Genomic DNA, 23,493 nt, shown 5'->3' with positions numbered 1-23,493 from the left:
AATAAATTTTCTTCTTGTTCTTTAGCGAAAGGAGTTTTGCCCACTTCTTACCAACAATTAGTATCAAATGGAGACTATATCTTACACTGAAGTAACTTTTTGTCAAACCCTAGGCCTGAGCAGCCATAAGTCTCTCCACTTCTAAGAACGAGTTGCCACACCACTAAGAATTTTGCAGACTTTTATTATTTTACTATTAAATTTTTTTCCAAAATATTTTATTTATTTATTTCCAGAGAGAGAGGAAAGGAGGGAGAAAGAGAGGGAGAGAAACATCGATGTGGGAGAGAAACATCCATGTATGAGAGAAACATCAATTGGTTGCCTCTCGCATGCCCCCAACTGGGGACCCAGTCCACAACCCAGGCATGTGCCCTGACCAGGAACTGAACCAGCAGCAACCCTTCGGTCCGCAGGACGGCGTTCAATCCCCTGGGCCACACCAGGGTTATTTTACTATTAAAATGTTTTAATCTTAAAATTGGTTAATCTTAAAAGTAAAAACTAACCATATATTTGTTTTTATACATACATACACAAGAAATAAATAATGTTCTGCATAGCATTTTTAAAAAAGCATCGTCATATACAAATACATCTTCAAGCCAAATGTATAAATACAAGACCCACTGAGGACTGGATTCCCAAGGCTCCCGTTAGTAGAAACAGGTCAGAAGCGACCAGGAGGCTCCATCAGTAACATAAGCTCCACTTTGGCTAGAAAGCGATCACAGAAAGAACAGGCGAAGCACACAATTGGATAGAGAAGATACCTTGACTTATGACTTGACTGGTTATGTCTTCTGAAGCCTGGCATTGAACGAGGATGCAACTTTGGCACAGACAGAGTAAAACAGTGTCCTTTAAAACCCTAAGTACAAAAATCACTCTTCCCCCCCACCTGACATCTTATCTCCTTCCAAATAAATCTCCTGTGTAAAAGCCCCACCTGTGGCACAGATGTTTGCCCTAGGGCTTTAGGGATGGCTCTGAAAAGTATTCTTCACTTGTCACTTGTAGGGCTAACTGGTGAGAAGGGGCTTTGGAAGTCTAGATGAAGTTGCAGAGATGAATACACCATGGACTTTGCCTCCAGGAATTCTGAGTCCTCGCCTGGCCCCAGCACCAACCAGCTGCCTACATAATTCTAGGCACGTGGCTGAACCTCACGGAGCCTCAGTTTTGTGAAATGGGGACAATAGCTTCCCTGTTCACCTCCTGTTGTTGATCTCTAATGAGGTGACCCACAGGAAAATCTTTTGCAAAGTGGAAAAGGGTTTCTCAGGTATCATGTATATTGATTCAGATAAAGAGCTGGGGGCTTTTGAAGAAGTTCAACACAGAAAAGAGGCTGGTTTTAGAACAAGATGTTCCAAAGAAGAAAAACCACTGGGTCGAATCTGAGCACCTGCCATTTGCCAGGTGATGGTTCTGGATACACAGATATGTATAACATATGTAACACCTTCTATCTTCCTGAACAGAAGTGATTATGCTCCAGAGCAACTGTATCTGGCAATTGGCCACCATCTGGTCCCCAGCATGTAGGGTACCTGCTTGCTACTCTGCTGGCGATCAACCATGCCACTCTTAGGGGGGATGCACGTTAACTGAGAAGTGGGCAGAAACCACTGAAAGCCTCAGGGTCCCCAACCCTTGCATCCTCTAGCTCTCAATAATGTCCCTTGTGCCTTCATCACATGTCTATTCACGGATCATCTAAACTTGAAGGGAGTCTAGAAATCCCAACCCTATTAAGGTTAAGCGCTTAAAAATAAATTGTCCAATCAAAACAATGAGCCATGAAAAAATAAGAAAGCCAATGACGTGTGCTTTCAAGAGTGAGTTAAGGAGCAGGACAGAATGTCAAAATAAAGTAACCAATATTGATCAGTGCAGTTCATTGAACCCCAACAGCGAGGGCTTCAGCCTTGCCCCAGATCGACTGTGTCTGGGTGAACAAGGACACAGGTCTGCCATCCTGGCATGAGTCAGCTCCCAGCAGGAAGGCCTCCCAGTGACTCAGGTGGGGCCAGGCAGCTAACAGCCTTCCACGCAGAGCCACTGTTCCTTGTCAGGCAAAGCACAGGCTCGCTCAGTCACAAGAGCCAGCCCGATGTGCATGAGAGGCCAGGCATTTGGCCGTTTGCCACAGATCTGGCCTTCGAGCTATTCCAGGGTGGCAGCAGGAGCAGCAGGAGCAGCAGCAGCAGCAGCGCACAGTCCCCTCTGGCGAGAAGTCTCAGTTGTAGCAATCAAGGTCCTGGGCCCCCCAAGCAGGCTCTTCCCTGTGCTCCAGGGTCAAGACCAAGCAGGGTGCTTCCATCAGGTGGGTCTTCAGCAGTAACTTTCCTCCATGTGCTCGGGCGCGGGGCGGGGGCCTTGCTGGCACCCTCAGGGAAGCTCCACAGTTTGCCTGAAAGGAACCAGGTGAGAGTGGCGTCCCTTAGCTCGCTTAGCAAACCCCACGACCAGTATGGAGGGCGTGCCCTGTTCACATCACAACCAAGCTCTTACAAACCTACCGGGCTCTTTCCCCGGCTTCCCTTCCAGAACTAATGGGAAAGGTCCTGAGTGCTTCTTTCTCCCCATCCTCCACCACACTGGAGCCCTCTCTGGGTTCCTCAGCATTGGCATTTACACGCTTAGTACAATACTCACCTGCAGCACACACACGCACACAAGGCACTTGCACATGTGTACACACAGGCACGACTGTGGGAAGAACTATCAGCAAGTCCTCTGCCTTGATCAAGAAATAGGAGAGGCCATGGGATGGCAAGGAACGAGCAAGAGAGAGCCCAGAGATCTTGGTTCTGGTCTCAGCTGCACGGGCTCACTGTTGAACCTCCTGGAACCTCAAACTCCTTATCAGTGAAGAGGCGAACAGTACCCAGGTCAGCAGACAATACTGCAGGTGTCACACAGGTGTAGGGGAGGTCGTGACTTCCTAGAGTTAATTTATTACTTGGGCTCCCATTGTTTTCTGTTCCTCTGAGGGGGAAGAGAAACAGGACTGGCTTTCTCAGAGAGGTAGCATGAGATAAGTTACAGAGTTGTCAACTCTCACAAAAGTGAGGTGAAAAGGAAGAACATGTCTTATCGTAGATACTTTATCATAGGATAGGGACCCTTCCTGGACATCTCTAATCCATGTAGCTGTTCCCAGAGTCACTTAAGTTAATACATGAGGAAGTACTAGGAAAGGCACACATCTGAATACCAACATAAAAAGTTAAAATTATTATTATAGCACAAAGTCCTATGAGCCTAGACTGAGCTGCTTAGTTAGATGGGCAGTTTCAGAATCCCACAGGCCCTGGGGTCACCGAGCCTGTGGTCCCACTGGTGCTCCTGAACAGGAGGCGGAGCTGCTGGTAGAGTTAATCACCGGGGACCCCGGTGTGAGTGCAGCCCCTTGGGCATGGATACCCAGATCGCGGTGAGGTGATTTATCTGAGCGGGTGGGATGTCCATGCTCAAGGGTGAGCACAGGCTCTGAGTGAACCAGTCGGCCTCAGTCCTCGCTCTGCCATGACCAGGTGGGGCACCAACCCCAGGGATTCAGTTACGAAAGACATTCCACCAGGACCATGGCTGTGACCCTGTGGGGCCAGGCAGAACAAGAGGCAAAAGGGCACTAACACCGTCCGACACCCTGCACGTTCCAACGACTTGCCTATCTCCTGGCAGCGGAAGGTCAGCTTCACTCAGGGAGGGATTTCTCTGTCCTGTTCACTGCTATGTCCCAGGTGCCCAGCCCCGTGCTAGGTGACCAGTCAACACGTGCAGCACAGACGTAGGGAGAGCCCCCGTTACCTGGTTTCGTTTCTTATTCTCCATCTGTCCTGACACTTGTGAAACCAGAGCTCTTGGTCAGGGGATATGCTGGTGTTCTCGGGGTCTTCTGCACAAAAAGCAAATCTAGGAGGAAAAAAAACCACTGAGGCAACCAAAACTCTCGGGGGGGAGGTTTGTGGCTGTGCATTAGCCAGATAGCGCTTTCCGGAGCCAAGGTGGGCAGAGCCAGGAGAAAAGAGCGGTCCTCATCCTGCCGCACCCCGACTCAAGAACCTTCAGAACTCAGGCAAGCACTCTAACCCGTGTCTCTCTTTGACGTCTTCCGTGATTCGGCTCACGCAGCCTCTACTCATACTGCTTCCTTGCTCTTCCCACTGTCTCTCCAAATGACTGCTCGCCTCCCTGAACCTCCCTGATGGCCTGAGACCCTGATCTCTCAATTTAATAGGAAAGCATGTCCTTGTATAAACATGGCTTTGGTCATCGTCGCTACTTCTCATGGCCTGGTGTTAATAATGAGTGTCTTGACTTGCTTGTGGGTTCCTCTCTCTGTGGTGGACCGTAAACTCCTCGGCTGGAGGAACTCAAGGCACCTCCAGTACCGTGCCCATAAATACCCACCAACACATGTGGCTGGACTCAGCTGGGGGTCAAAATCAAAGGTTCAGGAAATGGACTGCCCAGATCACAGAATCAGTGGCGTAATAACCATTTCAACTATAACTTACAGCCAAGCCATGTGGGTTACTCCCCCCTCGGTGGTGGGTGATTAGCATGACCCCATGACCTATTGCTCACCCAGCGACAAAAACCCTAATCAAAACTGCTTTGAGAACTTTTACCAGAAAGCACAAACAGTACCTAAACATATAAAAGGGTTACTCACCTTATTACAATCAGAACAAGTTTAAAACAACAGTAAGGGACCAATTCATATGCAACAGAATATCAAGAATATCCCACCAAATGTAGGTGAAGAGGAGGGAAAAGGGGAACTCTTATTCTGTGGCTAAGATTAAAATTGGTCCACCAACTTTGGGGAGGAAAATTAATAGTATCTAGCCAAGTTGGAGAAGACATATACTATAACTGAGCAATTCCACTTTTTGATATGTATACCCCAAAGGAGCCCTCACAAAAGTGCACAAGTATATTCATCTCAGTGCTATTTGTGACTGCCAAAAAGCAGCAACCACTGAAATATTCAACAGAGCAACGGGGAAGTAATTGTAAAATGACATTATACGTACGGAACAGACTAGATCTATATGGACTGGATAAATTTCCTAAACAGTGTTGAATAAATAAAAGCAACTTGTTAAGGGATATGTCCACTCATAAGTTTTAGAAGCATCAAAAACATTTCTGCTTGGATTCAAGCAGAAATACAAAAGGTAAAATCATGAAGGAGGGCAAGGCACTAACATTATTTAATGTTGGAAGATTAGAACATTTGGTTTGAAAGGAGAAGAACTGAACAGGGAAAGGGCACAAAGGAACTTCAGCTCTCCCTGTAATGTGTTACTTTTAAAAAATCTTCTATCTGAAACTAATATGGGAAACTGCTTACATTTGTGAAGTCTTAGTGGTTTATTATATTTGAAACATTTTATAAAATGGTCCTCTTTCTGCTACCACACCCCTAGGCACGGGTTGCACTTACAAGCAAAAGACACAATTATTGAGGCCACAGCCTCGGTGCTAACAGTGTCTCCCAGGTGGCACTCCCCCCTAGTTCACAGGTTTCTAGAGTGAAATCACTCAGACAAGCAGCTCAAGCCTCCTCCCCTCTCCCAGCCATCCCGTGTCAGAGGCAATGGATGGAAACAAGGGAAAATGCCAGGTGAGGCACACAGAGGACGGAGGCTGCCCCAACCACCCCCAGGCTGGCCATGAGCTCCCAGAGGTCTGCTGAAGGATTTGACCAAGGTCCCCCCCATTCTTGAGGAAGGTCCTAGAGAGTCAAGGTAGGGCTTAAGGTGCTGACAGATAAAGGTCTGGAGTTATCATGCTAGTCTTGGGGTTAACAGACGCGGGGAAACTGCCAGCTAGCTCGGCATAAAGGATTCTCTTTTACTTGACATCAGGACCTGCCCCATGACCTTGACTCGCAGCCTTGGAAGGAGAGGTCTAAGGCTCTGGAAACAGGATGCTGAGAAAGCCAGGTCCTCCCACAGACATCATCCCAGGGGCTCCCTGGACCTGCTACTCTGGTTTGCTCTGCACAGGAGCAAGCCAAGACTTGTGGCCACATGGACCTCAGGGCCAAGAGATTAGCGAGGCAGCACTCCTGCAGAGCCCTGTCCAGGAACGGCCCCCTTCCTCTGGGCCAACCCAGCATTTGGCAAACAGAACAAGGGCCGGGCTACAGCCCCCACTTGTGCACCCCTTGCAGCCAAGGGCCTGTGATCACGGCACAAAAGTTGACAGAGGACTTGACCTGGAATTTGCTTTTCCTTGCAAAGGTGTTTGTGGTTTTGCCCATGTGCTCTGGATATGAAAGGACCGAAGGCGCTTGCTTAGCAAAGGAAAGGACACTGCCGAGACAAGCCTCCTGCCTGCTACTGATGTGGGGCCCAAAAGGGTCCTGAGGCACTTACTTCTGCTGGGTTTCCCCAGACTTGACCCGGATGCGCCTGATATTCACTTCCTGCTCGGACTTTGGGAATTGAGACAGCAAGCTGCGAAACCCATTCCACAGGCTGTACCAGGACTGAGATGTCGTCTTCCAGGTGAGTCTGATCTTCAGCAGGTCTCCCAAGTCTTCCTCTGTGTAGACCAGGAAGGTGTTGGTGGCATTCAGCCCAATCTGCTCCACTCTACAAAGGGGAGAGGAAAGCTGGTCTCACTGCCCACCACCTAGGAAACTGCCATGCCATGTGGGGTGATGCAGTGGCAGCACCTCCTTGCCACAGACTGGAGAGAAACGAGGGGCTGTCTCTCCCCAACGTCCCCATCTGTGCTCCACCAGCAGGGCCGAAGTGGAAGTTCAGCGTGCAACGTGCTGACCTACAGCACCCCACCTTCTTATCAAAACTATTCCTGAGCACCTCCCTACTTACGCTACTTCCAGGGGCCACAGGTCCAAGAAAGAACAGAAATTAAGAAGCACAGAGTCGCATCCCCACTCAGCAGTACGCTCCTCCTCTGGGCCCACAGGCATCGGTCTCCCTAGAAAGTCCTGGCCCCTCCTGCTCATCCTTCCCATTTGGCACCTGGGGAGCCTGCCTCACCCCATTTGTGTGCGTGAGTGTGTGCACACGAAGCTGCTCTCCCGGCTAGACCCTGAGCCTGGGAGCCAGTACTGTGATGCCATTTCTCTGCAATCCCAGCACTGTGCAACCTGGCTCTTTGTACCTTAGGAGTCCCAACAAATCTATACAGATTCTGTGTTCCCGCCCCACAGAAAATCGGAAATAGCCCAGGGATGACGCTTACACCCTTCCAGATTCCCTAAAGCCTCAGGGGTCAGGCGTTGTCTAAAATGACACAGCGCAAGTCTTTAAGCAGCTTCTCACGCTGCTGATTCATCCTGGAAGCTTCCCTCCCAGAAACGTTCTGTGTTGAGGGCTTGGTGGGAGGGAGCAAACGGAGAGACAGAGGACTGCAGGGGCCGTTGACACCACCCAGCCCCTCCCCCAGGCCCCCAGATTACACTCTTCCGCACGGTTCACAGGCTCCTGCACGCTCTCATTCTCGCACCAGCTGGGGGAACTGGGGACTTACGTTTCCAACAGCAGCATCTGGGAGTCTGCATTGATGCCATAGAGGGTGACATAAAAGGTGGGCTCGATTTCTGTCGAGTTCTTGTAGCTGAAGACATGGATCTTCATCTGATAGTGATAAACTGCGCAGGCAGCAGAACAAAGGCATCTGTCAGCCGTGACTGCCTTGCCAGGGCGACCTGACCCGAACTCAGTCACCCCGCACACTGAGTTTTTAGGGACGGTCATCCTTTTGATCCAGCCCAGCCTCCAGCTTCTCTCTGGTCTCATTCTGTCCAATGGCATAAGAGGTCACTGGGATATAGAAGAAGGAGCTCTAAACTTGGGGTTCAGGAGAGCTTTTGGGGATTCTGGCCCAGCTACTTTCCTGCTGCATAACCTAGCATTAAGAACCAAGGCTCTTTAAGCCTTCATTTCCTAATATGTAAAATAATACCCCCAATACCCACAAAACTTTATGGTTTTATAACATGCTATAAAAAGGCAGATATCATTTTGATCCCCTATTGGTCCTACCTCAGATTTTTTGTAACAATCAAATGAGAAAACGAATATGAAACAGCTTTGAAAAGTTAAAGGCAAGAGAGATTTAAGATGTTAAATGTGATCATGGTGTGATAATTCACACAACTAAAGGAGGCCCCACCATTTGTTCTTAAAGATTAAATCTCCTAGGGCTTGCACTACTACCCTGATTTGCGTGATTTGATTTAACTGTGCGGGCCACACCTCCCGCACAGGGATGTGCCCAGTCCCACAAGGAATTTAGAAGGAGGGAAAAGACAGCCCTGGGGCACTGGGGGATGGAGCGTTACCTCTGAAAGGCATGCCCCCCCGGGTCTTTAGGTACATCTTGCTGTTTCTCTTGTTCCTCGTTTTCTTGGTGTTGTAGCCAATGCTGTTACAACGGTTCTTCCGGCAGCTGAGACAGATCCCCTTTTTGAAGCGGTTCGAGTCCGTGCACTGGAACGCAAAGCTCGGCTTGTCCTGATTCATCAGGGAGTCGACAAAGAGGTATATGGCCCGCTCGTGCTCACATTTCACCCCCTCTGCGAATGCTGATGAGGGAGGAAGGCAGAGACGGAAAACATGCAAGGTGAGCCACTTGTCGATGATTCACCCACTCAGTCAGTAAGTACTGGGCAAAACTGGTAGTCACAAAGTAGTCATGGGGATGTGAAGTCCAGCATAGGAAACCCAGCCAATAGTATCGTAGTATCAGTGTACAGCGCCAGGTGGATACGGGAAATGGAGGGACCACTTCGTAAAGATTATGACTGTCTAACCACTATGCTGCACACCTGACACGAACACAAAATAATATTAAATGTGAACTGTAATTGAAAAATAAAAAAATAAGTACTGTACACCTCACCAACCATAACGAGTTGCACTGTTGCTGTTTGTATTCTTGTTTGTGTAATTCTTCGTACTTGCCCAGTGATGTGCTAGGCTTCCACTAAGATGCAGGAGAGTTAGAGGCCATTCCTGCCGCCTCACCGCTTGCTCTCCAGGCGGGAAGACAGCCGTAACACATGCAAAGCAGCAGGGAGCAACAGAGCGCATGCAGTAGGCACAAAATGGGGTGATGAGCAGTGGTACAGGAGGAGTCACCAAGTCCTGATAAGGTTGTACAGTCACAAAATGGGGGAAATGGGACCCAATGCTAACCATCATCCCGTCTGGGGCTCAGCAAACTACAGCTGGCAGGCCGACCCCTTGTTTTTGTACATAAAGTTTTACTGAAACACAGCCACGCTCATTTGTTTATATGTTGTCTGTGGCTGCTTCTGTGCCACAACAGCAGAGTACAGTACTTAAAACAGGCTCTGGCCTGCACAGCCTAAAATATTTGCTAGCTGACATTTTAGGAAAATGTTTGCTGACCGCATTCTAGTCTATTCCTTTCCATTATAACCCAAAAGCCCATAAACGTGAAGTAATTTGCTCAGGCTCACACAGACAGCTGGTTTCAAACTTAGAAGAATAATTTGGATCTTCTGGTGCATAATCCATCATTATTTCTTGTAACCAAAGGCTGAAGCCAATAGTTTAAGTAAGTCCTGGGACCCTAAGAAAAAACCCCATTCTCACTAACACCACCAGTCTTAAGAAATGCACCCTGGCTGGTGCGGCTGAGTGGGCTGAGCACTGGCCTGGGAACTGAAGGGTCCCCAGCTGGTTCTATTCCCGGGCGGGGCACATGCCTGTTTGTGGGCCAGGTCCCCAGCTGGGGGCACGATCAGTGTTGCTCTTGCACATGGATGTTTCTCTCCCTTTCTCCCTCCCTTCCCCTCTCTCTGAACAAATAAAAATAAAATGTTCAATTTAAAGGTTTAAATTTAAATCTTCCCATCCCAAGGCGGCACTGAACTCCCTCTGCATGGACTTCCGAGTCCTTCAGGGGATACTTGGATACATTATCACATTGGGAGAGGGCAACAGTCTTAATACGAGTGTCAGAGCAGGACACCCAAAGGCACAGCATCACAGCACAGAGAACCGATGCAGCCAAGACTTAGAGATGCTGCCAGGATCCAGGGCAGCGAGTGAGGGAGAAATCCAGAAAGAGGTCAGTCACGGGGCCCACACATCCATTTCAGTAGCAAACTCAGTCCAGCCCAAGCCTGCTGGGAATAGACTTAGGCATTCGGAAGACAAATGATAAGTGAACAGAGAAAGCATCTCGGGTTTGCTTCTTTAAAATGTTACAAAAAATACATTATAGTGTATTCATGCTATAGAATATCACACAGTCTCTAAAAATGAGAAGGTAAGATCTCGGTGCTCTGACATTTAAGAATGCCCATAATATACTATGGTTGAAAAAGGAAAGTTGCACAACAATGTAATTCTGACAAATACCATTATACACACACACATAAATAAATTTGCAAAGAAAAAGGACTGGAAGGACATAACACTTCATTTATATTGGCTAGTTCTGAAGAGTGAGTAGAAACAGGAGTGAGAGGTGAGGGGACAATTTTGCTTTCTGCTTTATGCAATACTATATTGCTTGATTTTATTCAACAAATATGTATTTCTTTTGTTATAAAAAGAAGTTAATCAGTAGAAACTGGACCTCAAAGCATGAGAAGACAGAGCAGAGACCACGGGGTGGCTGTTCACAGGCTTATCGGAGGAGGAAAGGCAGACAGGGTTCGAGGGCCCCTGTGGGGGGAGGTAGGAATAATATAGTAAGTGTGGTTGGGACCTCTCACAGTTTCGGCTCATTTAGGAGACGCGGTAACTGAGTCAAACCTCCCATGAAGCAGAAAATAAGGAACTCACTTCCATATGCAATTGATCCCAAAATGTCGTTGAGTCCACAGCCTGGCTGGAAGTCGCCCCCGTTGGGGTAGATGTCGATGTGGCCCACAGGCCTCTGAATCCCGATGCTCAAGCCGAAGGAACGCGTGTAGGTGTGGAGGACATCCACAAAGTCCGCATCGTCCGGGGACAGCCGGCCGTGGGCATCTGCCCTTTCAAACATGGGCCCGGCAGGATCCAAACCTACGGCGGAAGGGGGAGCCGATAGCAACTGTGTCAGGTGCGCCCCGTCAGGTCAAGTCTGAGTGTGCAGGAGGAAACTGAACTCGGAGCCCGGCCGATTTGGAACGCGTGGCACCTGCTGTCCAGGAATTTCTGCCTTCTTCTGACACCTTCGCCTGTCCTGACACTTCAGCCACTTCACTAACCTGGCCACCAGCTTCACCCTGACCCGCAGCTCCGAGGAGCCGTGGGCTGTGAGGATAGCAGCAGTTCTAGAAAGAACCTGGACTGGCTGAAACTAAGCCATTCGTCCCATTTGTCCTGGCCCTGAGAGCCTTCCACAGCCTCATGTTAATAGGTTTTTTACAGAATAACTGAGCCTCCCACAATTTTGGGAGGGAAGCCGCAGTCTCCGCAGACTGAGCTATTTACATTTGGACTTACTCTCCCCCTTCCTTGAATGATGAGTCAGGCCCAGGAGCGGAGCAGTGAGGTACTCTGAGAGTCTGTATCTCACGCCTTCAGAATTTCTCTATGTTGCAGCTACGAAGAGAAAACATTTTTGCCTGAACGCTTTCCGGACTGAACAGGCAAGCAGCACAGAAAAGAGTACTGGTCCTCACATTTGAAAATCACGAATATCACCGGGAGCTTGTTACAAAATTCAGATTCCACTTTGTAACTACAAAGAACTCTGGAAGGGCAGCGCAGCCACTGGTTCCCTGTGGTGTGTGTGTCCGGGGAGAGGACAAGGCAGGGCACTGAGCAGGGAGTGGCAGCCATAAGAGAGACTTCCACCATCTTTTAATTTTGGAACCACATGAATGCAAAACCATTCAAAAAATGTACAAACTATAAAATGCAGATTCCTGCCCCCCCTAGAGATTCTCATCAGTAGGTCTGGCGTGGATCCCAGAAATATATATTCTCCAGGTAACCCTAAAAGTAGGTAGTTTGCAGGACAGATTTTGACAAATCTCCCTACTTCAGTACCATCTAGGAAATGGACCTGAATGTCTCAATCCATACACCTCATGTGAGACAGTGTGAGACTGCGTGCTTGTCGGTGCAAATACTAGCTCTTATTACCAAACGCAAGCAACTGTGGGAGCCAAACTCATCCCCGCCTAGAAGGCTCTCGCCCTACAGACACAGAGAAAACAAATGAAGAGAATATTTACAGCAGAGGAAGGGGGTCTGTTCAGTCTAGAATAGTGGTTCTCGACTAGGAGTGCTTTTGCTTCCAAGGGGACAGTTGGCAATGTCTCAGGTCATTTTTGGTTGTCACAATTGGGGGTGGGGGGTGGCAGAGAAGGTACTAGCATCATATGTAGAGGGTAGAGGCCGGGTTGCTGGTACACACCCAACAGTGTTCAGAGCAGCCCCCACTACAAAGTGTTAACGGGCCTCAAATGCAAACAGAGGCAAGGTTGAGGAACCCTGATCTAGAAACAGCAAGGCAGGGAGGAGACAGGACCAAAAACAGTCCGGAAAAGCAGGGGATGGGAAACGGAACTGCGTCCCCCAGCTCTCGGGCCCATGGGACCAGGGAGCACATTGGGGGGTTGAGAGAAGAGTTGTAGGGAAACCAAAAGGCAGCACTCTTGTCTGGAGCGAACCTGTAGAACTCATCACTCGTGAGGACTGTAAACAGTTTTTAGAAGTTTAGATAAACGCATGTAAGACGGAGGCCAAAAGGGAGCCCAGGCTGCTTGGGGGCTCATCCCCAGCCCAGGACCCAAAAGAAAGATGACACAAAAGGAGTGTCTCCTCAGAACGGCCCACAAGGATGCGTTTTAGAGGCTATAAGGATGGCGGAACTGACACACATGGCCTCTCCCTGCCTGTTGCCATGTCCCCTGGAGGAAAAAAAATAAATAAAGAGGAGCATTCTGCTTTGCAACCGACATAAGAGAGGCGCTCTTTGCTTGGTGTGAACAAAAGTCTCCACCAGACGGTCAGCACCATGGAAACCAAGCTGGGCTGGAGGAATGCAGGCTTCTCCATGGCCCGCTGGCAGCCAGGCTGAGCCTGCACCTACCCAGACTGACCTGGCCTGACACAGAGCCAGGGCCCATGGACTCTGCAGAAAAGTTGCACAAATTACTTTTTTAACTAGGAACCGGAAGGAGAACTTACCCCCTCCAAAAAGAGAGAAGATGGAGAACCATCCCTTCTTCCATTCAGTCTGACTCCTGCAGAAGTGCTCTGTGCAGCAAATGGAATACACACACACATTCGTGCAGACAGGTACACACTCACATGCACACAGGAGCACCTCTGCATTCTGGTCTGGCAGCACAGAGCCTCCTGCACTACATATAGCTCCTGTAGTGAGTGGGGAGAGGCAGTGTGGTGCAGTGGAGGGGGGCGGGCTCTGGAATCTGACGGCCTGGGTTTGAGTCCCAGCCCTGCTGCATAGGATGCAAGATATCGTACCCACCATTTAAGCTGGGTTATAGTTTCCCCACCTGTCAAATGGAGCCAAACGGACCCCCTTTGCCCAGGTGCTCTGTTACTTACCTGTCACAGGCAAGAAGTACTGTCACACACTAGGTGCCTGACACTAAGCAGCATCTAGCCCGGAGCCTACCGAGTGATCACTTAATTTATGTTTCTTGAAGAATGAATAAATCCTTTGCTTACTTATTTATAACTAACTAGATATAGGTTCTATTAAAAATATATGCCCTCATCCCTAGTACATCACAGAATTCCCTCAGGAGCCTAGGAGTGTAAACCCCCAGCAAACCTGGATGCACAGCTCTCGGATCCAAGCGAGACTGGGATTCAGGTGGCCCCCTGAGGGCCGCAGGCCTCTGCACAGCAGCAGCAGTCATGGCCCCAGGACCCCATTCCAGCTGCAGCCTCTGGTCCCCTTACCAGTCAGGACCCCCTGGTGCCCAGGACCCGGAGAAGTCCGAGGGCAGGGGGAAGTGCACGAGCCCCCCGCCTCCCATCAGACATGCGCAACAGCACATGTCAGGTCATCACATACCCTCTGAGGGGCTGCTTGGCAACTGGACGGAGGCCACGCCTTCCCGCCGTGCTCACCCCAGCCCCCTGCTCCACAGAGAAAAGCCAGAAAGAAGGGGCCGAGCTCAGGACACGCGGCCCCTGTACCCCAGGCAGACAGCATGGAGGACATTAGCATTCTGCCAGCGAAGCCCCTATCTCAGCGGCTGCCACCCAGACAGGGGAAAGAACTGGAACGCTCTGCACTAGCCCTATCTCATTTGGGATTTAGAAATGAGGAAACGGAGGCTCTGCAGCTTGTCCTTGCTGCCGAGGACTTTCTGGTGGGGGCCCCGGTGTATGCTGGCCCCCACCAGACCGGCTGGCCCAGCTCTGGACATCATGCTTTGCACGGGGGCTGGGAGGAGGTGCTGAGACAATTGGACCCAGAGTGGCTTAAGGTCAAACAGCTTTGTTCTGGCAGCGGGTTAATGAGCAGTCATGTGTGGCCACAGTCACTGTCCTCTTAGCTCAGGCCCCACAGTCCTGGCGATAAAAAACAAAGCTCTCAAAGTATGCTGAATAATTGAACCTAAAGGAGTGTGTGAGTGTGTGTGAGTGTGCACAAGCCCATCAGGCTTAAGCCCAGGGCAATGATAATAAAGAGGGCCACTAAAACCTCACAGATTCGTATTTTTTATAAATCTGCCCCACCAGCTTACGGTATTGCTGAAACCTGATATTTTACCTTCCCTAAATCTTTCTTTGGCTAAGATCATACTTCCACCTGAGTCCTATTTCAAAATGAACACACCATTGGAAAAGAAATTGATCAACTCTTTCCTTCTATTTTGGGGGCAAGGGGAAGGCTGGGGGTGAAGACAAAAGAAGGGTGGAAGGAGACTAAAAGTTCAGCGCAACGAATGTGCCGTTCATTTCAGCCTAGAGGAAGCCCTGCCCAGTGTTTGAGGGGTCCCCAGCACGAGAGAAAGAGAATCTTTCCCACTTTTCACAATCACTGAAGGATTTCATCCGAACTCTCACATCAACAGCTAGGCAAAATGGAAAGCTCAATTTTCTGTTGACAGTCTAGGTGCTGATATCAGAAGAGTCGCTTTAAGGACAAATTGTAATCATCTGTTCTAAACAGGTCATCGTCACTAATAAATTTTCCAGCTAAACATTGGCAAGAGGCTGTTGGTAGATGAAATACAAATCAGAGGCAGAGTTCAACCTAGAATCCACCACTCATTCTTTCGAGGTCCTAGAGTATTACACGCAGAGATGGGACGCGGGCCCGAGAAGCTTGGAGGCTCACTTTAGTTATTAGCCGTTTGACCCTGGGTGTTTCCTCACCTGTTGGGTCAGACCAGTGGTTTTCAAACTGTGTTTCCTTGGGACTCTGGGCCCCTGCAATTCCTCTGGGAAGGAGGATCAAACAGCAAGGCTGACACTGCCCACCACACACCCAGCCTCGACCACAACATCCTTTCTGTTTCATATATTGGGGTGCCATACAAGTTTAATTTGCAAAAAAGGGTTCTGTGACTAAACAGAACATTTGAAAAGCTAAGGGTTAGATGTTCTCCAGATTTTTTCCAAAGCTAACGCTCTATGGCTCACTCACGCTGCCTTATTTGGGAGCACTCTGGTTCCAAAAAGCCAGCTTGTCAGAGGAGCTGGGGAGCTCGGGGACCAGCTGTTTGTGGAGGAAGCAGGGCTTACCCGTGATTCTGCCCACTGTGCCCTTCACAAAGTTGCCAGCGTACCCAGCCACGTGAGCTCCAAGGCTGTAGCCGATCAAGTGAACATCCCCAAGAGAAAAACCATCCTTCTCCTGCAGGAAAGCACAGAAATGTGTGAGTAAGAGTGTAGTCCTGAACCCACAGAGTCCCCCACAGTTCAACAGTTCGATCATGACAAGGAGGAAACCTAGGAGCCAGGGACAGAGACTTCCAGGGGCATGGCTGGCTTTGCGGGCAACTCGACACAGATGGAACACAGCCAGGTAAGAGGAGGTCAAAAGGACTATGGTGGCAGTGCAAATGCTGGGCACTGGCAGCAGGTTGTGACTAGAAGCTGTATACCTGACCCTTCCCCTACATGTTTTCCATTCTTTCTGGCAGGATCTAAGTGGGGAGGGTGGCAGTGTGGAGGTCAAAGCCACCAGGCTCACTGGAGACTAAGTGCCAGCCTCAGCCTGCAGCTGCATACTCCTTGCCCACCCTCTCAGGCCCCGGGAGCTGCACCCTTACCACAAGCCCGCCTAGGACCCCAGAGTTGTAGCATTGTACCCCGACAGGGCACTCTGCTGGTGGGGTTGAGGAAGTGGGGGTTTGACCCCCCTGCTCAGAAACCAAGTTCCCCAAAACAACCTGGGCAGAAGACTGAGGGACTGCTCAAGAGCCCAGAATTTTAAGACCTTTAGATCTGTTTTCCACACTTGATATTTTAAGCAAGGCAGTGGGCTGCATTTGTGTGAGCCAACACCCCCCACTCTCAGGACAGGCACCCTCCAGAGGCAAAAGCAGACGGCAGGAGGTTTGTAAGATTACAAGCCAGTCCTGGTTCCTGGCCATTCCCAACCAACTTGAGAGTATGTTTCCAATATCAGAAAGTAATGACTCATACGGCAAACTTTCTTCCAGCAAATAAAGTAACAGGAAGTATCCAGAGACACATCAATAATTAAAAGGCTCTGTAAAAGTCCCAGATTTCAAGTATTTCAAGTAGTACTTAATTCAGTAAGAATTTGAATCCCAAAGGTTTTGATCAGACATCTGCAATCCACTGTAACACTGTCTGACCCGTATTTCTTAAGGTTTGAGTTCAAGATGCTGCTCACGAAAGACGACTCCCTCTCATGCCCGGTTACCTGCAGCCCGTCCAGCAACCTCGCGATGCTCCGTCCCACAGTCCTAATGTTATTGACCGCGTCTGTGTAAAGCTGGTGGGCCAGGGGGAGCCAGTCAACCACCACGACGTTGGCTTCCTTCTCTCTCGTCTGCAGGGCTGACACGAGCTTGTACAGCCATTGTTCAAATATGCCGCTCATCTGCAGAGGAACCAGGACATTAAAAAAAAAAAAGACAACTTCCCTGTGTTCAGAGATCCTAATGAATATAAGATTCAGTTACCATGATCCTCTCCCCAGCTGATTCCAGAATCTTCACCTTAACTGCGCAGGGACCAAACATTTGCACATGGGCAGGGACAACCACAGGCAGGGTTTCTATGTGGGTGTTTGTTTTCATTGCTCTTTATACCTGGTTTTTCTCATCAAAACGTTCATAGCTGCTGCCCCCTGGCTTATGAGGCCACACTATGAGATATGCATTGGTGGCAATACTGGACTGAGGTTGGCCTAAGTCCCTATCACAGGGACTGCTCCATCGTTCAAAGGCAGCTGGGAAAGGTTGCCCTGGAGAATTAGCTTCTCTCTTGAAGACGCAGGGAGCTGGTGTCTCCTAGGCAAACGCCGAATTAACAAATGACCCCATCCCACAACCCATCTCTGCCATGCCTCCTGACCCCAGAGAAAGGAAGATCCATCCCAGGAATCTCAAATTAGAACTCAGGACACATTTTCCCACAGAAACAAAGTATAAATGGTGACAAGGTCCAGTTGTAAACCTCTCCACAAGCACATTATTAGATAAAAAGATTTTCTGTGCCTGGCCTGGGAACCTACCCGCCATTTACAATCTCGCTTCTATGGGAAACTGCTATTCCAAGTACCAAACAGATTACAAAAGAACTTTCTGGAATGCAACCCATTTGTAAGTTGCAGGCAGTTGTATTTGCATTTTGACAGGTGGTCTTAAGAAGATTCAAATGCATGATTCTGATTGTGGGCTGTGAGATGCAGATAGCTAGCTGGACAGGCCTTGAGTCGCCTCTTCAATCACATCAGGCAGGTAGGCACCTTCTCCCCAACCTCCCCCCAGGCCTGACCCCAACAGTTGGTGATAGACCTAAGACCCAGAAAACATGTAACGGATATGAATTTCTCATCATTGAGAAGAGGAATGTCCCCTTCCAGTTAGCCCAGGCAGAAACCTACTCACTCTGTAGTGCCATTTCCCTACAGACTGTCACTGCGTGAATGAATGAATAAATCCCTTGCTGGTCAAAAGCTTCTGAAGCTGAGTGTTCAAGCCCTTTTTTCTTGAAGTTTGTCATGGACCTTTCAATGTGAATCGCTCCGCTAGGACCCAGAAAGAGCCCCAGAGCCTTTAAAGGGAGCCACCTCTGTGCAAACAGGTGGGCACCATGCCAACGGCAGCCAGCAAGCCAGGCCAGCTGGCTCCTCATAGACTCTCCGAGCCAGTCAAGTTGCTTCAGCTCAGCTCAGTTCTTAGGGAGGGACGCCCCCCGTGAGGCAGCGGCTGACCGACATAATTAAGTGTAATTAGAGGGATCCTGAGGAGCCAGGGGAGCCGGGCTGCTGCCCTCAGGAGAGCCACTTTCTGAAAGCCCGCTGTGTGCCCACATTAAATACCACCCTGCTGGAGCCCAGATTGCCCCCTTAGTGAAGTGCCCATTACATTCTTCACAGCTGTCTGAAATACAAGCAGCCCACAAGAAAACAGGGAGGGGGAGAGGGTGGAGTCTGGAAGCACCAGTATTCTTTTTAATTGACCCAAACAAAGGAAACCAAATCTTGGGTAAGGCTGCAGAGCTCCCTCCCCCGGGCTTACCGTCCACCCATGAATGATGAAAAAGGTTTTGGCTGTCATGTTGAAGCCACAGTCTTCTAGGGTCTGGTTGTGGTCAAAGGAGAGGTAACATCCTTCATGCTCTGGGTCCTCGGAGGTGCGGAGGTTAAACCGCACAGCGGGTTTGTCAACAGCCTGTACATCCTCGGATTTGTGGAGCTCATCTGGGGAGAGAGAGCAGAGCTTGGCACATCTAGTGGGCTTGAGTAATGAGAGGTCCGGGCTATACTTCTAGTACAACCTTGAGTAAATTAGTTAAGCCCGCTGGGTCTCAGTTTTTACATCTGCTGAATGTGTCCTCCTCACCTCCCAGAAGAGTTGCTACCATATTATAAAGGGACATCTAGTCTATGTTTAAGAGTATTAGTCACTAGTATTAACTGTGACTCAAATAAACAGGTCTCTCTTGCTTTTCTTTCTTCTTCCCTATCAAAGTGAGTTCTCTTTCCTTCCCTCAAGTTACTACTTTTAAAGTATGGGTCCTCAATTTTTTTCCCCAAAATGCTTGGGGCCAGTTGAGTTGCAGAATTCAGAAATGTTCAGATTGTAGAAAGGCATTATGGTACATATAGCATGTATTATGTAACACCCCCAGCGGGGTCTGGAGCGTTCCACACTAGCATTTCTGCAGGGAAATACGTGACTACTCACAACTTGAGGATAAAAAGAAAATTATAAAATCGACTCCTGTCAGTTCAGGTCAGTTTTGCTGCCAAATGAGTTCAAGCCAGGTAAAGCCAGGTCTGCTGCCAAACAAGTTACCAAACAAATCTTTCAGTTTTGAGAGATTTTGGAGTTTGGAACTCAAGGTAAGAAGCTGTCAACCTATTACACAATGGGCTTCTCCTAGTGTTCCCGGCTCGACTCTAGCAGCTACTGCAAAAACCTCATGCCTCCTCGGTGGCCTTTGCAGAGCCCAGCATGTGCCAGGCGTTCTTCTAGTTTGTTAAGTAAGTGACTGAAGCCATGGAAAAACTCATAAAAGCAGCAAAACCACTCTCTCCAGCTCCACCACTCAGAGACAGTGTCTTGGAGGAGATAAGCAGATAGCACTGCCCCCATGACAAAGCCTATGTCACAGCTTGTCCCTGTGGCCTTTAAACACCGGGTGCGATAATCCCCACACTGTGTCAATGGTCATAAGCGAACCCCACCAAACACTCTTCCAGCCATCTAGGAAACCACCCCTTGATAACAGACTAAGAAATTAGAAAATCAAAGTGTTCTGTCACCCAGAAACCAGGGGGAAAGATACCAAAGGATCATCCCAGGAGCTTCATTTATCCCAGAGTTAGGAAGCAAATGGAATCATAGAGAGAAGGACCAGAATGGTGGAGAGGGGGGTGGCGCATTAAGGGGGCGGGGAAGGGAGAGAGTGCACCAGGTGTAAAGAGGATAGGGTTCCAGAAAATGCATCTTGACACACATGGGCAGAACTTTGTCGTTAAAAAAATGAACAAAAGTTTCAACAGGCAGAAATTTGAACCATGGACATAATTAGTTTGACACCTGCCCAGTTTCCACCCATATAGCTACTCCACACAAAGCCCAGATGGGAAATTCTAGGGGAAAAGGCTTCCTGGGACAGATTGGTGGATTAACCCACATATCGGCCACAAAGAGTTCACCTCAGCAGCTGCCTCTCTGACCCCAGAGTTCTCTAGCTTCATTCCTACTAATTTTGGCCTGGGTCACTTCAACCTCTGGGACTTTATGATTGTTCTTCAGCCAGATGTCCTTGTGGCTCATTCCCTGGTTCCTTGTTCTCTAATTCTTAAAGAGGAAAGCCCGACTACAGGTTAAAACTGCACCAGCTTCTCCCATCAGCGCTCCATACCTCCCATAGCACTGAGCACCATTGGTATATTTTTACTGGATTTTGCTTGCCTTCTCACCGCTGACGTGGAAGCTGCAGGAGGGCAGGGTTTCCACCTGCTCCTAGAAGAGCACCTAGCACTAAGTAGGCACGCAGTAAATACTTTTATGAATGAATGAAATGGCCCACAAATACTCACAATCGCAGAACACAGAAGCTGGAAGGAACATGACCATTCTACAGGAGAGGAGCTAGAGATGCTACCTACCCCAAGTCACACTATTACTTAACACTAGAGTCGGGGACATGCTAAGTGAAGCAAGGCTTTCCCTTTCATTCATTCAAATTAATCCTCACACCGGTACATAAGCTGACATGGACCAACATTATTTGGGCAACCTCAGCAGAATAGTAGACAGGGTGCAGTTTAGGGGTTCCCCTGGCACTCCCGCTGAGTGACCCCACCGTCATTCCACTGAGGCAGACTTCTTTCAGTGGCAGAGAAAGCCATACGGAACTCAGAAGGAAGAAAAGCTAGCAGCTAGAAAGCGAGGGAGCTGGAAAGAGTGTTGGGGAGGAGGAGGCTGGCAACCTGGGAGAAGAAGCCCAGCAGCTCCTGGGCAGCCACTCACCAAATACTCCCTGCTACCTGAACTTTCAAAACACCTACATGGAGACAGATTAAAAGGAGGGGAGTCGCCACGGGAGGAGAGCTCCTTCTAACCTTCTGCACTGGCAAACCTCCAGGTTCAAAGATGAGCGCAAGGTTGAAGAGCTGCTGTCAGCCAATGGGGCTGACTGGACAGCACGTTTTAAGGGACCCATCCATCTCCTGGAAAGGGGTGGGGCGAGAGCGAGCGGGATAGGTCCTGCTAGCGATGCCCTTGCCAGAAGCGCCAAGAAACAAGTGACCTGCAAGGCTGATTAGCAGGAGCAAACGCAAAGCGCAGGGGGAAAGAAGGATTTCCCGGGAACAAGGAAGCACTGAAGAAGGGTCTGCAAGACAGAGGGGTCCCGACGGCACACAGAAGAAGTTGGGGGGGGCAATAAAAAATCAGTGCACGTTACCTTGTAACGGTCTCTCTGGACCAAGGGTTGCGGGGCCTCCCGCGGCAAAGCAACAATAGACGCTCCAGAGGCAGAGCTGAAGAACGTAGTTTCTCATCCTTCTCCGCCACAAACCCGTCGCGAAACAAGACTTTTAAAGGGGGGGGGGGGGGAGACAAAACAAAACAAAACAAAACACCTCTCCAGGTTCCAGCAGTCCGAGCCTGTAAGACCCGAAGTGGCCACCTTCTCTGCCCCAGGGCGATGTAGCCTTGGACCCGGAAAGTGGAGAAGGTGGGAGATGAAAACTTGGCTACACTGAGCGGCTGGGCGGTGGCAGAGGGAGTGTGAAGGGGCTTCAACCAGAGTCAGATCTGCCTTCACCCACGCCGCAGGCCGGGGAGGCACGGGCTCGCCACTGTCCCGCACTGAACTCCCGGCGAGGTACGTTTTTTAAAGTAGGGGAGTCATCTGACCCATCGCCAGATGGTGATTTGCATAATTTATTCCCGGCTCCCGACTCTGATTGGTCACACCTTCACTGACGCCGGAACCGAGACTCCCAAAGTTTGAATGGAAGCGCCACACACCCACCACGTGGACGCTCTGCACGCGCCGCCTTGCGCTCTGCCCTCCTGCCATTCTGCAGCCACCACACTTCCCCCTAGTGCCCAGCCCTGGACCCCAGATTCTTCGCTCTCCCCTCCCGGGGGTGGGGGTCGGGGGACAGTGCCTCGATACACCGCGCCCGCTGAGGACGCGATCCCGAGGTAGGAAGATTATCCTTTCCAAAGTGCAAAGCTACCCCCGCGCCTGGAATGGTCTCTCCGTGCACCAGACCAAAGGTCCGGATGGGGGACAGCCACCTTGTCGCCCCTTTGGTACTTCCTTCACTCTCACCCGGAGAGGCTGGCGACGGGTGCAGACAGCGTGATAGGACAATAACTGGGCAGAGCTGAGGGACTGGGGGCTGTTGGCCCCGGAGTCAAGATGGCACAGACCCTGCTCCGAGTCCTCGTTCCACCATTAGCTGCAGAACTCGGCGCAAGCTACCGAATTTCGCCAAGGCCGTTCGTTCCTTGGTCCCCAATACCCGTGGCAATAGTTCCTGCTGCTTATGGATGTTGGGTAAAACTAAAAGAGATAATGCACAGCGCTTAATGTGGCTCCTGCCAGGTAGTAGGCGCGCGCATACCTGGGGGGAGGAGGGCGGGAGGACTGGAGGGATACCAAGCGACACTTCCCAAACGAAACAGAGCTGAGCTTGGGAGGTCTCAGACGCGTGGCCAGCGCCGAGTCTCTGCAGCTGCGCCCAACTACGTGTTGAGTGGAATTGAGTAGTTGCTTCTTCTCCTCAGTTTTCCTTCCCCTCCTTCCCCTCGCTCGGGTCTCGGACCCCAGCTCCCGCTCCGCCAGCGGGACTCCGGGACCGAGAATTGTGAGCGTGGGAGAACTTGTCGCCGAGTCCGCATCTGGCGCAGGGGAGCCGAGCCCGGGGCTCTCCAAGGGCGACGGCTGGGACACCTGGAGGGCAGCTGCGTCTCAACAGCCCTTGGGGACGCCGTGGTGGTGGGAGGGACACAAAGTTCCACCGCGAAGCGGCGCACAGCCTTCCCACCGCGTCCCCGCCAAGCCTGAGCTCGCTCTGCGAGGCTGCGCGAGTAACTGCGCGGTCGCCCGAAGGGAACTTGTCCCGCTCCAGCCAGAGGAGGAAGGCAGCCCCGCGCCCCTTCCTCGCTGATGTCGGGGCCCCAGCCTGGAAGGTCTGTGTGGAGAAATCGGTCCGGAGGAGCAGGTCCTGTTCCGACCTGTAGCCTCATTACTCTCGTGTGCTGTAATTCATTAACAAGAGGCAGGCTGGCTTTATGAGTTTAGTATAAAACTCCGTGCGTTTTATGGGATGGTAAATGTCATCTCCAGATTACGTTTCCTCCGT

At 50.1% G+C, this 23,493-nt stretch overlaps 1 protein-coding gene across 2 annotated transcripts; it reads right to left on the bottom strand.

The window, feature by feature from the left end:
- Positions 1–214: 214 nt before the first annotated feature.
- Positions 215–22,041, bottom strand: LIPG (lipase G, endothelial type). Of its 2 annotated transcripts, none has more exons than XM_024580623.4 (10): positions 21,579–22,041; positions 18,677–18,858; positions 16,852–17,031; positions 15,702–15,813; positions 10,821–11,042; positions 8,342–8,584; positions 7,528–7,648; positions 6,402–6,620; positions 3,820–3,924; positions 215–2,416 (listed from the first exon to the last, which is right to left on the bottom strand). In XM_024580623.4, the coding sequence occupies exons 1-10, from the start codon at positions 21,673–21,675 to the stop codon at positions 2,395–2,397; spliced, it is 1,503 nt and encodes a 500-aa protein (XP_024436391.2). In that variant the 5' UTR covers positions 21,676–22,041; the 3' UTR covers positions 215–2,394. The 2 variants fall into 2 exon arrangements, with proteins under 2 accessions (XP_024436391.2, XP_053769256.1); XM_053913281.2 differs by lacking the exon at positions 21,579–22,041 and adding an exon at positions 21,235–21,283.
- Positions 22,042–23,493: the final 1,452 nt, after the last annotated feature.

The sequence above is a fragment of the Desmodus rotundus genome, chromosome 10, assembly GCF_022682495.2.
Source record: "Desmodus rotundus isolate HL8 chromosome 10, HLdesRot8A.1, whole genome shotgun sequence".
In the NCBI taxonomy this organism is placed as follows: domain Eukaryota; kingdom Metazoa; phylum Chordata; class Mammalia; order Chiroptera; family Phyllostomidae; genus Desmodus; species Desmodus rotundus.
The sequence above is the reverse complement of the archived record's forward strand: the minus strand, read 5'-3'. Positions and strand labels throughout refer to the sequence as shown.

Bases quoted from the DNA above. Each gene is read 5' to 3' on its own strand.
- LIPG (XM_024580623.4), bottom strand. From the start codon at position 21,675: ATGAGAAACTACGTTCTTCAGCTCTGCCTCTGGAGCGTCTATTGTTGC. The intron at 17,032-18,676 runs GTAAGCCCGGGG...GTTCCTCTGCAG, and splicing joins TCATCATTCATGGGTGGACG to ATGAGCGGCATATTTGAACA. The intron at 11,043-15,701 runs GTAAGCCCTGCT...CTTCCGCCGTAG, and splicing joins CACAGTGGGCAGAATCACGG to GTTTGGATCCTGCCGGGCCC.